The sequence below is a fragment of the Salmo salar genome, chromosome 09 (genome assembly GCF_965601325.2).
Source record: "Salmo salar chromosome 09, fSalSal1, whole genome shotgun sequence".
Taxonomy (NCBI): Eukaryota; Metazoa; Chordata; class Actinopteri; order Salmoniformes; family Salmonidae; genus Salmo; species Salmo salar.
Window position 1 is genome coordinate 47,830,001 of NC_138299.1, and position 12,520 is coordinate 47,842,520.

General features: G+C 36.1%; 1 protein-coding gene across 3 annotated transcripts in view; it reads left to right on the top strand.

Annotated features, from left to right (window-relative positions):
* The window catches only part of LOC106611444 (mitogen-activated protein kinase kinase kinase kinase 5), a 123,274-nt gene that overhangs the window by 23,869 nt on the left and 86,885 nt on the right, over nt 1–12,520 (top strand). For all 3 annotated transcript variants that reach the window (XM_082955811.1, XM_045723729.2, XM_082955812.1), the window contains exon 4: nt 1,689–1,779. In XM_082955811.1, coding sequence (XP_082811937.1) covers nt 1,689–1,779 — 91 coding nt within the window. The remainder of the gene's footprint in view (nt 1–1,688; nt 1,780–12,520) is intronic.

A 12,520-nucleotide genomic window follows, 5' to 3' on the forward strand; every position in this document is an offset into this window, starting at 1 on the left:
TAGTGGTGGTGGTGGTATTAGGGGTGGTAGTAGCGGTATTAGAGGTGGTGGTGGTGGTGGTATTAGGGGTGGTATTAGGGGTGGTGGTGGTATTAGGGGTGGTAGTAGTAGTGGTGGTGGTATTAGGGGTGGTGTTTGTGGTATTAGGGGTGGTAGTGGTGGTGGTGGTATTAGGGGTGATGGTGGTGGTATTAGGGGTGATGGTGGTATTAGGGGTGGTGGGGGTGGTATTAGGGGTGGTGGTATTAGGGGTGGTAGTAGTGGTATTAGAGGTGGTGGTGGTGGTATTAGGGGTGGTGGTGGTATTAGGGGTGGTAGTAGTAGTGGCGGTATTAGGGGTGGTGGTATTAGGGGTGGTAGTAGTACTGGGGGTGGTGGTGGTGGTATTAGGGGTGGTGGTGGTATTAGGGGTGGTGTTTGTGGTATTAGGGGTGGTAGTAGTGGTGGTGGTGGTGGTATTAGGGGTGATGGTGGTGGTATTAGGGGTGGTGGGGGTGGTATTAGGGGTGGTGGTATTAGGGGTGGTAGTAGTGGTATTAGAGGTGGTGGTGGTGGTATTAGGGGTGGTGGTGGTATTAGGGGTGGTAGTAGTGGTGGTGGTGGAATTAGGGGTGGTGGTGGTGGTATTGGGTAGTAGTAGTAGTGGTGGTGGCGGTATTAGGGGTGGTGGAATTAGGGGTGGTAGTAGTACTGGGGGTGGTGGTGGTGGTGGTATTAGGGGTGGTGGTGGTATTAGGGGTGTTATCACTGGGGGTATTAGGGGTTGTGGTGGTGGTGGTATTAGGGGTGGTGGTGGTGGTATTAGGGGTAGTAGTAGTAGTGGTGGTGGCGGTATTAGGGGTGGTGGTATTAGGGGAGGTAGTAGTACTGGGGGTGGTGGTGGTATTAGGGGTGGTGGTGGTATTAGGGGTGTTATCACTGGGGGTATTAGGGGTTGTAGTGGTGGTGGTATTAGGGGTGGTAGTAGTAGGGGTGGTAGTAGTGGTGGTGGTGGTGGTGGTATTAGGGGTGGTAGTATTAGGGGTGGTGGTATTAGGGGTGGTGGTATTAGGGGTGTTATCACTGGTGGTGGTGGTAGTAGTAGTGGTGGTGTTATTAGTAGTGGTGGTGGTATTAGGGGTGATAGGAGTGGTGGTGGTGGTAGTAGGGGTGGTAGTAGTAGTGGTGGTGGTGGTATTAGGGGTGGTAGTAGTGGTGGTGGTATTAGGGGTGGTAGTAGGGGTGGTGGTGGTAGTAGGGGTGGTGGTGGTAACAGCAGTAGTAGTGATTTATTCATTAGTAGCTACGTAAATACGTTCATAGGACACCATTTTGTTAATTTTGTCTATATGCACAATGCAGTGTTATGCTACACTGTGGAAGTATTAATTCATCCAGGCACATTGAAATGGAGTCAAATGTTCTGTGGTTTAAAGCTTGGCAACAGAAGGGGAAAGATTTAGTGATTCATTCTGTCCAACATGCTTTAACTTTTCCTCCATTAATTAATATTAATGTGGAGAGGAGGTTTATGGAGAATACCATCAGTCAAAGGAGAATGTATCTCTCTCGGTGTGTGTGTGTGTGTGTGTGTGTGTGTGTGTGTGTGTGTGTGTGTGTCGCGTGTCTCCCTCTCTCGTGTGTGTTGTCTGTGTGTGCACGGCACGGGTGTGTTTTCCTGCGTCTGATTTCTCTCTCTCTGCTTCCAGGGGATGACTTCTCCATCATCCAGCAGGAGATCTTCATGGTGAAGGAATGCATGCACCACAACATAGTGGCCTACTTCGGGAGCTACCTCTGGTAAGAGCCAAGACCACACTCCAATACCAGGGGCCCAGAGCTTCCTCTGGTAAGACCACCCTCAATACCAGGGGCCTACAGCTACCTCTGGTAAGAGCCAAGACCACACTCCAATACCAGGGATATGTTACAAATGGCACTCTATTCCCTGTGTAGTGCACTACGTTTGACCCCTAGGGCCCAGAGCGACCTCTGGTAAGGAGCAAGCCAACACTATATATACCATTCTAGCAGTCTGTGGCTTAGTGACTTGAGGAAGTGATAGTCTGTAGCTGATGGACGTGAGGAAGTGATACTTGATATTTCCAAACCAGAGGTATTTTTAGAATGTAAAGGTAAGCTTTAAGAAAAGGTTTACTGTACTACTCTTTAATAATGTAGTCTTCAGTACAGTCAGATCTGACATGTTTACTGTACTTTAATAATGTAGTCTTCAGTACAGTCAGATCTGACATGTTTACTGTACTTTAATAATGTAGTCTTCAGTACAGTCAGATCTGACATGTTTACTGTACTTTAATAATGTAGTCTTCAGTACAGTCAGATCTGACATGTTTACTGTACTACTCTTTAATAATGTAGTCTTCAGTACAGTCAGGTCTGACATGTTTACTGTACTTTAATAATGTAGTCTTCAGTACAGTCAGATCTGACATGTTTACTGTACTTTAATAATGTAGTCTTCAGTACAGTCAGATCTGACATGTTTACTGTACTACTCTTTAATAATGTAGTCTTCAGTACAGTCAGATCTGACATGTTTACTGTACTTTAATAATGTAGTCTTCAGTACAGTCAGATCTGACATGTTTACTGTACTTTAATAATGTAGTCTTCAGTACAGTCAGATCTGACATGTTTACTGTACTACTCTTTAATAATGTAGTCTTCAGTACAGTCAGATCTGACATGTTTACTGTACTTTAATAATGTAGTCTTCAGTACAGTCAGATCTGACATGTTTACTGTACTACTCTTTAATAATGTAGTCTTCAGTACAGTCAGATCTGACATGTTTACTGTACTACTCTTTAATAATGTAGTCTTCAGTACAGTCAGATCTGACATGTTAACTATACTTTAATAATGTAGTCTTCAGTAGAGTCAGGTCTGACATGTTTACTGTACTTTAATAATGTAGTCTTCAGTACAGTCAGATCTGACATGTTTACTGTACTTTAATAATGTATTCTTCAGTACAGTCAGATCTGACATGTTTACTGTACTTTAATAATGTAGTCTTCAGTACAGTCAGATCTGACATGTTTACTGTACTACTCTTTAATAATGTAGTCTTCAGTACAGTCAGATCTGACATGTTTACTGTACTTTAATAATGTAGTCTTCAGTACAGTCAGATCTGACATGTTTACTGTACTACTCTTTAATAATGTACTCTTCAGTACAGTCAGATCTGACATGTTTACTGTACTTTAATAATGTAGTCTTCAGTACAGTCAGGTCTGACATGTTTACTGTACTTTAATAATGTAGTCTTCAGTATAGTCAGGTCTGACATGTTTACTATACTTTAATAATGTAGTCTTCAGTACAGTCAGGTCTGACATGTTTACTGTACTTTAATAATGTAGTCTTCAGTACAGTCAGATCTGACATGTTTACTGTACTTTAATAATGTATTCTTCAGTACAGTCAGATCTGACATGTTTACTGTACTTTAATAATGTAGTCTTCAGTACAGTCAGATCTGACATGTTTACTGTACTTTAATAATGTAGTCTTCAGTACAGTCAGATCTGACATGTTTACTGTACTTTAATAATGTAGTCTTCAGTACAGTCAAGTCTGACATGTTTACTGTACTACTCTTTAATAATGTAGTCTTCAGTACAGTCAGGTCTGACATGTTTACTGTACTTTAATAATGTAGTCTTCAGTACAGTCAGATCTGACATGTTTACTGTACTTTAATAATGTAGTCTTCAGTACAGTCAGATCTGACATGTTTACTGTACTACTCTTTAATAATGTAGTCTTCAGTACAGTCAGATCTGACATGTTTACTGTACTTTAATAATGTAGTCTTCAGTACAGTCAGATCTGACATGTTTACTGTACTACTCTTTAATAATGTAGTCTTCAGTACAGTCAGATCTGACATGTTTACTGTACTACTCTTTAATAATGTAGTCTTCAGTACAGTCAGATCTGACATGTTTACTATACTTTAATAATGTAGTCTTCAGTACAGTCAGGTCTGACATGTTTACTGTACTTTAATAATGTAGTCTTCAGTACAGTCAGGTCTGACATGTTTACTGTACTTGAATAATGTAGTCTTCAGTACAGTCAGATCTGACATGTTTACTATACTTTAATAATGTAGTCTTCAGTACAGTCAGATCTGACATGTTAACTATACTTTAATAATGTAGTCTTCAGTAGAGTCAGGTCTGACATGTTTACTGTACTTTAATAATGTAGTCTTCAGTACAGTCAGATCTGACATGTTTACTGTACTTTAATAATGTATTCTTCAGTACAGTCAGATCTGACATGTTTACTGTACTTTAATAATGTAGTCTTCAGTACAGTCAGATCTGACATGTTTACTGTACTACTCTTTAATAATGTAGTCTTCAGTACAGTCAGATCTGACATGTTTACTGTACTTTAATAATGTAGTCTTCAGTACAGTCAGATCTGACATGTTTACTGTACTACTCTTTAATAATGTACTCTTCAGTACAGTCAGATCTGACATGTTTACTGTACTTTAATAATGTAGTCTTCAGTACAGTCAGATCTGACATGTTTACTGTACTACTCTTTAATAATGTAGTCTTCAGTACAGTCAGATCTGACATGTTTACTGTACTACTCTTTAATAATGTAGTCTTCAGTACAGTCAGATCTGACATGTTTACTGTACTTTAATAATGTAGTCTTCAGTACAGTCAGGTCTGACATGTTTACTGTACTTTAATAATGTAGTCTTCAGTACAGTCAGATCTGACATGTTTACTGTACTTTAATAATGTAGTCTTCAGTACAGTCAGATCTGACATGTTTACTGTACTTTAATAATGTAGTCTTCAGTACAGTCAGATCTGACATGTTTACTGTACTACTCTTTAATAATGTAGTCTTCAGTACAGTCAGGTCTGACATGTTTACTGTACTTTAATAATGTAGCCTTCAGTACAGTCAGGTCTGACATGTTTACTGTACTTTAATAATGTAGTCTTCAGTACAGTCAGGTCTGACATGTTTACTGTACTACTCTTTAATAATGTAGTCTTCAGTACAGTCAGATCTGACATGTTTACTGTACTTTAATAATGTAGTCTTCAGTACAGTCAGATCTGACATGTTTACTGTACTTTAATAATGTAGTCTTCAGTACAGTCAGATCTGACATGTTTACTGTACTACTCTTTAATAATGTAGTCTTCAGTACAGTCAGATCTGACATGTTTACTGTACTTTAATAATGTAGTCTTCAGTACAGTCAGATCTGACATGTTTACTGTACTACTCTTTAATAATGTAGTCTTCAGTACAGTCAGATCTGACATGTTTACTGTACTACTCTTTAATAATGTAGTCTTCAGTACAGTCAGATCTGACATGTTTACTATACTTTAATAATGTAGTCTTCAGTACAGTCAGGTCTGACATGTTTACTGTACTTTAATAATGTAGTCTTCAGTACAGTCAGATCTGACATGTTTACTGTACTTTAATAATGTAGTCTTCAGTACAGTCAGATCTGACATGTTTACTGTACTTTAATAATGTAGTCTTCAGTACAGTCAGATCTGACATGTTTACTGTACTACTCTTTAATAATGTAGTCTTCAGTACAGTCAGATCTGACATGTTTACTGTACTTTAATAATGTAGTCTTCAGTACAGTCAGATCTGACATGTTTACTGTACTACTCTTTAATAATGTAGTCTTCAGTACAGTCAGATCTGACATGTTTACTGTACTTTAATAATGTAGTCTTCAGTACAGTCAGATCTGACATGTTTACTGTACTTTAATAATGTAGTCTTCAGTACAGTCAGGTCTGACATGTTTACTGTACTTTAATAATGTAGTCTTCAGTACAGTCAGGTCTGACATGTTTACTGTACTTTAATAATGTAGTCTTCAGTACAGTCAGATCTGACATGTTTACTGTACTTTAATAATGTAGTCTTCAGTACAGTCAGATCTGACATGTTTACTGTACTTTAATAATGTAGTCTTCAGTACAGTCAGATCTGACATGTTTACTGTACTTTAATAATGTAGTCTTCAGTACAGTCAGGTCTGACATGTTTACTGTACTTTAATAATGTAGTCTTCAGTACAGTCAGATCTGACATGTTTACTGTACTACTCTTTAATAATGTAGTCTTCAGTACAGTCAGGTCTGACATGTTTACTGTACTTTAATAATGTAGTCTTCAGTACAGTCAGATCTGACATGTTTACTGTACTTTAATAATGTAGTCTTCAGTACAGTCAGATCTGACATGTTTACTGTACTACTCTTTAATAATGTAGTCTTCAGTACAGTCAGATCTGACATGTTTACTGTACTTTAATAATGTAGTCTTCAGTACAGTCAGATCTGACATGTTTACTGTACTACTCTTTAATAATGTAGTCTTCAGTACAGTCAGATCTGACATGTTTACTGTACTTTAATAATGTAGTCTTCAGTACAGTCAGATCTGACATGTTTACTGTACTTTAATAATGTAGTCTTCAGTACAGTCAGGTCTGACATGTTTACTGTACTTTAATAATGTAGTCTTCAGTACAGTCAGGTCTGACATGTTTACTGTACTTTAATAATGTAGTCTTCAGTACAGTCAGATCTGACATGTTTACTGTACTTTAATAATGTAGTCTTCAGTACAGTCAGATCTGACATGTTTACTGTACTTTAATAATGTAGTCTTCAGTACAGTCAGGTCTGACATGTTTACTGTACTTTAATAATGTAGTCTTCAGTACAGTCAGATCTGACATGTTTACTGTACTTTAATAATGTAGTCTTCAGTACAGTCAGATCTGACATGTTTACTGTACTTTAATAATGTAGTCTTCAGTACAGTCAGATCTGACATGTTTACTGTACTACTCTTTAATAATGTAGTCTTCAGTACAGTCAGATCTGACATGTTTACTGTACTTTAATAATGTAGTCTTCAGTACAGTCAGATCTGACATGTTTACTGTACTACTCTTTAATAATGTAGTCTTCAGTACAGTCAGATCTGACATGTTTACTGTACTTTAATAATGTAGTCTTCAGTACAGTCAGATCTGACATGTTTACTGTACTACTCTTAATAATGTAGTCTTCAGTACAGTCAGATCTGACATGTTTACTGTACTACTCTTTAATAATGTAGTCTTCAGTACAGTCAGATCTGACATGTTTACTGTACTTTAATAATGTAGTCTTCAGTACAGTCAGGTCTGACATGTTTACTGTACTTTAATAATGTAGTCTTCAGTACAGTCAGGTCTGACATGTTTACTGTACTTTAATAATGTAGTCTTCAGTACAGTCAGATCTGACATGTTTACTGTACTTTAATAATGTAGTCTTCAGTACAGTCAGATCTGACATGTTTACTGTACTTTAATAATGTAGTCTTCAGTACAGTCAGATCTGACATGTTTACTGTACTTTAATAATGTAGTCTTCAGTACAGTCAGATCTGACATGTTTACTGTACTACTCTTTAATAATGTAGTCTTCAGTACAGTCAGGTCTGACATGTTTACTGTACTTTAATAATGTAGTCTTCAGTACAGTCAGATCTGACATGTTTACTGTACTTTAATAATGTAGTCTTCAGTACAGTCAGATCTGACATGTTTACTGTACTACTCTTTAATAATGTAGTCTTCAGTACAGTCAGATCTGACATGTTTACTGTACTTTAATAATGTAGTCTTCAGTACAGTCAGATCTGACATGTTTACTGTACTACTCTTTAATAATGTAGTCTTCAGTACAGTCAGATCTGACATGTTTACTGTACTACTCTTAATAATGTAGTCTTCAGTACAGTCAGATCTGACATGTTTACTGTACTTTAATAATGTAGTCTTCAGTACAGTCAGGTCTGACATGTTTACTGTACTTTAATAATGTAGTCTTCAGTACAGTCAGGTCTGACATGTTTACTGTACTTTAATAATGTAGTCTTCAGTACAGTCAGGTCTGACATGTTTACTGTACTACTCTTTAATAATGTAGCCTTCAGTACAGTCAGATCTGACATGTTTACTGTACTTTAATAATGTAGTCTTCAGTACAGTCAGATCTGACATGTTTACTGTACTACTCTTTAATAATGTAGTCTTCAGTACAGTCAGATCTGACATGTTTACTGTACTTTAATAATGTAGTCTTCAGTACAGTCAGATCTGACATGTTTACTGTACTACTCTTTAATAATGTAGTCTTCAGTACAGTCAGGTCTGACATGTTTACTGTACTTTAATAATGTAGTCTTCAGTACAGTCAGGTCTGACATGTTTACTCTACTTTAATAATGTAGTCTTCAGTACAGTCAGATCTGACATGTTTACTGTACTTTAATAATGTAGTCTTCAGTACAGTCAGATCTGACATGTTTACTGTACTTTAATAATGTAGTCTTCAGTACAGTCAGATCTGACATGTTTACTGTACTACTCTTTAATAATGTAGTCTTCAGTACAGTCAGATCTGACATGTTTACTGTACTTTAATAATGTAGTCTTCAGTACAGTCAGATCTGACATGTTTACTGTACTACTCTTTAATAATGTAGTCTTCAGTACAGTCAGGTCTGACATGTTTACTGTACTTTAATAAATGTAGTCTTCAGTACAGTCAGATCTGACATGTTTACTGTACTTTAATAATGTAGTCTTCAGTACAGTCAGGTCTGACATGTTTACTGTACTACTCTTTAATAATGTAGCCTTCAGTACAGTCAGATCTGACATGTTTACTGTACTACTCTTTAGTAATGTAGTCTTCAGTACAGTCAGGTCTGACATGTTTACTGTACTTTAATAATGTAGTCTTCAGTACAGTCAGATCTGACATGTTTACTGTACTTTAATAATGTAGTCTTCAGTACAGTCAGATCTGACATGTTTACTGTACTTTAATAATGTAGTCTTCAGTACAGTCAGGTCTGACATGTTTACTGTACTACTCTTTAATAATGTAGTCTTCAGTACAGTCAGATCTGACATGTTTACTGTACTTTAATAATGTAGTCTTCAGTACAGTCAGGTCTGACATGTTTACTGTACTACTCTTTAATAATGTAGTCTTCAGTACAGTCAGATCTGACATGTTTACTGTACTTTAATAATGTAGTCTTCAGTACAGTCAGATCTGACATGTTTACTGTACTTTAATAATGTAGTCTTCAGTACAGTCAGATCTGACATGTTTACTGTACTACTCTTTAATAATGTAGTCTTCAGTACAGTCAGATCTGACATGTTTACTGTACTACTCTTTAATAATGTAGTCTTCAGTACAGTCAGATCTGACATGTTTACTATACTTTAATAATGTAGTCTTCAGTACAGTCAGGTCTGACATGTTTACTGTACTTTAATAATGTAGTCTTCAGTACAGTCAGGTCTGACATGTTTACTGTACTTTAATAATGTAGTCTTCAGTACAGTCAGATCTGACATGTTTACTATACTTTAATAATGTAGTCTTCAGTACAGTCAGATCTGACATGTTAACTATACTTTAATAATGTAGTCTTCAGTACAGTCAGGTCTGACATGTTTACTGTACTTTAATAATGTAGTCTTCAGTACAGTCAGATCTGACATGTTTACTGTACTTTAATAATGTAGTCTTCAGTACAGTCAGATCTGACATGTTTACTGTACTTTAATAATGTAGTCTTCAGTACAGTCAGATCTGACATGTTTACTGTACTACTCTTTAATAATGTAGTCTTCAGTACAGTCAGATCTGACATGTTTACTGTACTTTAATAATGTAGTCTTCAGTACAGTCAGATCTGACATGTTTACTGTACTACTCTTTAATAATGTACTCTTCAGTACAGTCAGATCTGACATGTTTACTGTACTTTAATAATGTAGTCTTCAGTACAGTCAGATCTGACATGTTTACTGTACTACTCTTTAATAATGTAGTCTTCAGTACAGTCAGATCTGACATGTTTACTGTACTACTCTTAATAATGTAGTCTTCAGTACAGTCAGATCTGACATGTTTACTATACTTTAATAATGTAGTCTTCAGTACAGTCAGGTCTGACATGTTTACTGTACTTTAATAATGTAGTCTTCAGTACAGTCAGGTCTGACATGTTTACTGTACTTTAATAATGTAGTCTTCAGTACAGTCAGATCTGACATGTTTACTATACTTTAATAATGTAGTCTTCAGTACAGTCAGATCTGACATGTTTACTGTACTTTAATAATGTAGTCTTCAGTACAGTCAGATCTGACATGTTTACTGTACTACTCTTTAATAATGTAGTCTTCAGTACAGTCAGGTCTGACATGTTTACTGTACTTTAATAAATGTAGTCTTCAGTACAGTCAGATCTGACATGTTTACTGTACTTTAATAATGTAGTCTTCAGTACAGTCAGGTCTGACATGTTTACTGTACTACTCTTTAATAATGTAGCCTTCAGTACAGTCAGATCTGACATGTTTACTGTACTTTAATAATGTAGTCTTCAGTACAGTCAGATCTGACATGTTTACTGTACTACTCTTTAATAATGTAGTCTTCAGTACAGTCAGATCTGACATGTTTACTGTACTTTAATAATGTAGTCTTCAGTACAGTCAGATCTGACATGTTTACTGTACTACTCTTTAATAATGTAGTCTTCAGTACAGTCAGGTCTGACATGTTTACTGTACTTTAATAAATGTAGTCTTCAGTACAGTCAGATCTGACATGTTTACTGTACTTTAATAATGTAGTCTTCAGTACAGTCAGGTCTGACATGTTTACTGTACTTTAATAATGTAGTCTTCAGTACAGTCAGGTCTGACATGTTTACTGTACTTTAATAAATGTAGTCTTCAGTACAGTCAGATCTGACATGTTTACTGTACTTTAATAATGTAGTCTTCAGTACAGTCAGGTCTGACATGTTTACTGTACTTTAATAATGTAGTCTTCAGTACAGTCAGGTCTGACATGTTTACTGTACTACTCTTTAATAATGTAGCCTTCAGTACAGTCAGATCTGACATGTTTACTGTACTTTAATAATGTAGTCTTCAGTACAGTCAGATCTGACATGTTTACTGTACTACTCTTTAATAATGTAGTCTTCAGTACAGTCAGATCTGACATGTTTACTGTACTTTAATAATGTAGTCTTCAGTACAGTCAGATCTGACATGTTTACTGTACTACTCTTTAATAATGTAGTCTTTACTACAGTCAGGTCTGACATGTTTACTGTACTTTAATAATGTAGTCTTCAGTACAGTCAGGTCTGACATGTTTACTCTACTTTAATAATGTAGTCTTTACTACAGTCAGGTCTGACATGTTTACTGTACTTTAATAATGTAGTCTTCAGTACAGTCAGGTCTGACATGTTTACTCTACTTTAATAATGTAGTCTTCAGTACAGTCAGATCTGACATGTTTACTGTACTTTAATAATGTAGTCTTCAGTACAGTCAGATCTGACATGTTTACTGTACTTTAATAATGTAGTCTTCAGTACAGTCAGATCTGACATGTTTACTGTACTACTCTTTAATAATGTAGTCTTCAGTACAGTCAGGTCTGACATGTTTACTGTACTTTAATAAATGTAGTCTTCAGTACAGTCAGATCTGACATGTTTACTGTACTTTAATAATGTAGTCTTCAGTACAGTCAGGTCTGACATGTTTACTGTACTACTCTTTAATAATGTAGCCTTCAGTACAGTCAGATCTGACATGTTTACTGTACTTTAATAATGTAGTCTTCAGTACAGTCAGGTCTGACATGTTTACTGTACTACTCTTTAATAATGTAGTCTTCAGTACAGTCAGATCTGACATGTTTACTGTACTTTAATAATGTAGTCTTCAGTACAGTCAGATCTGACATGTTTACTGTACTACTCTTTAATAATGTAGTCTTCAGTACAGTCAGGTCTGACATGTTTACTGTACTTTAATAAATGTAGTCTTCAGTACAGTCAGATCTGACATGTTTACTGTACTTTAATAATGTAGTCTTCAGTACAGTCAGGTCTGACATGTTTACTGTACTTTAATAATGTAGTCTTCAGTACAGTCAGGTCTGACATGTTTACTGTACTTTAATAAATGTAGTCTTCAGTACAGTCAGATCTGACATGTTTACTGTACTTTAATAATGTAGTCTTCAGTACAGTCAGGTCTGACATGTTTACTGTACTTTAATAATGTAGTCTTCAGTACAGTCAGGTCTGACATGTTTACTGTACTACTCTTTAATAATGTAGCCTTCAGTACAGTCAGATCTGACATGTTTACTGTACTTTAATAATGTAGTCTTCAGTACAGTCAGATCTGACATGTTTACTGTACTACTCTTTAATGATGTAGTCTTCAGTACTGTCAGATCTGACATGTTTACTGTACTTTAATAATGTAGTCTTCAGTACAGTCAGATCTGACATGTTTACTGTACTACTCTTTAATAATGTAGTCTTTAGTACAGTCAGGTCTGACATGTTTACTGTACTTTAATAATGTAGT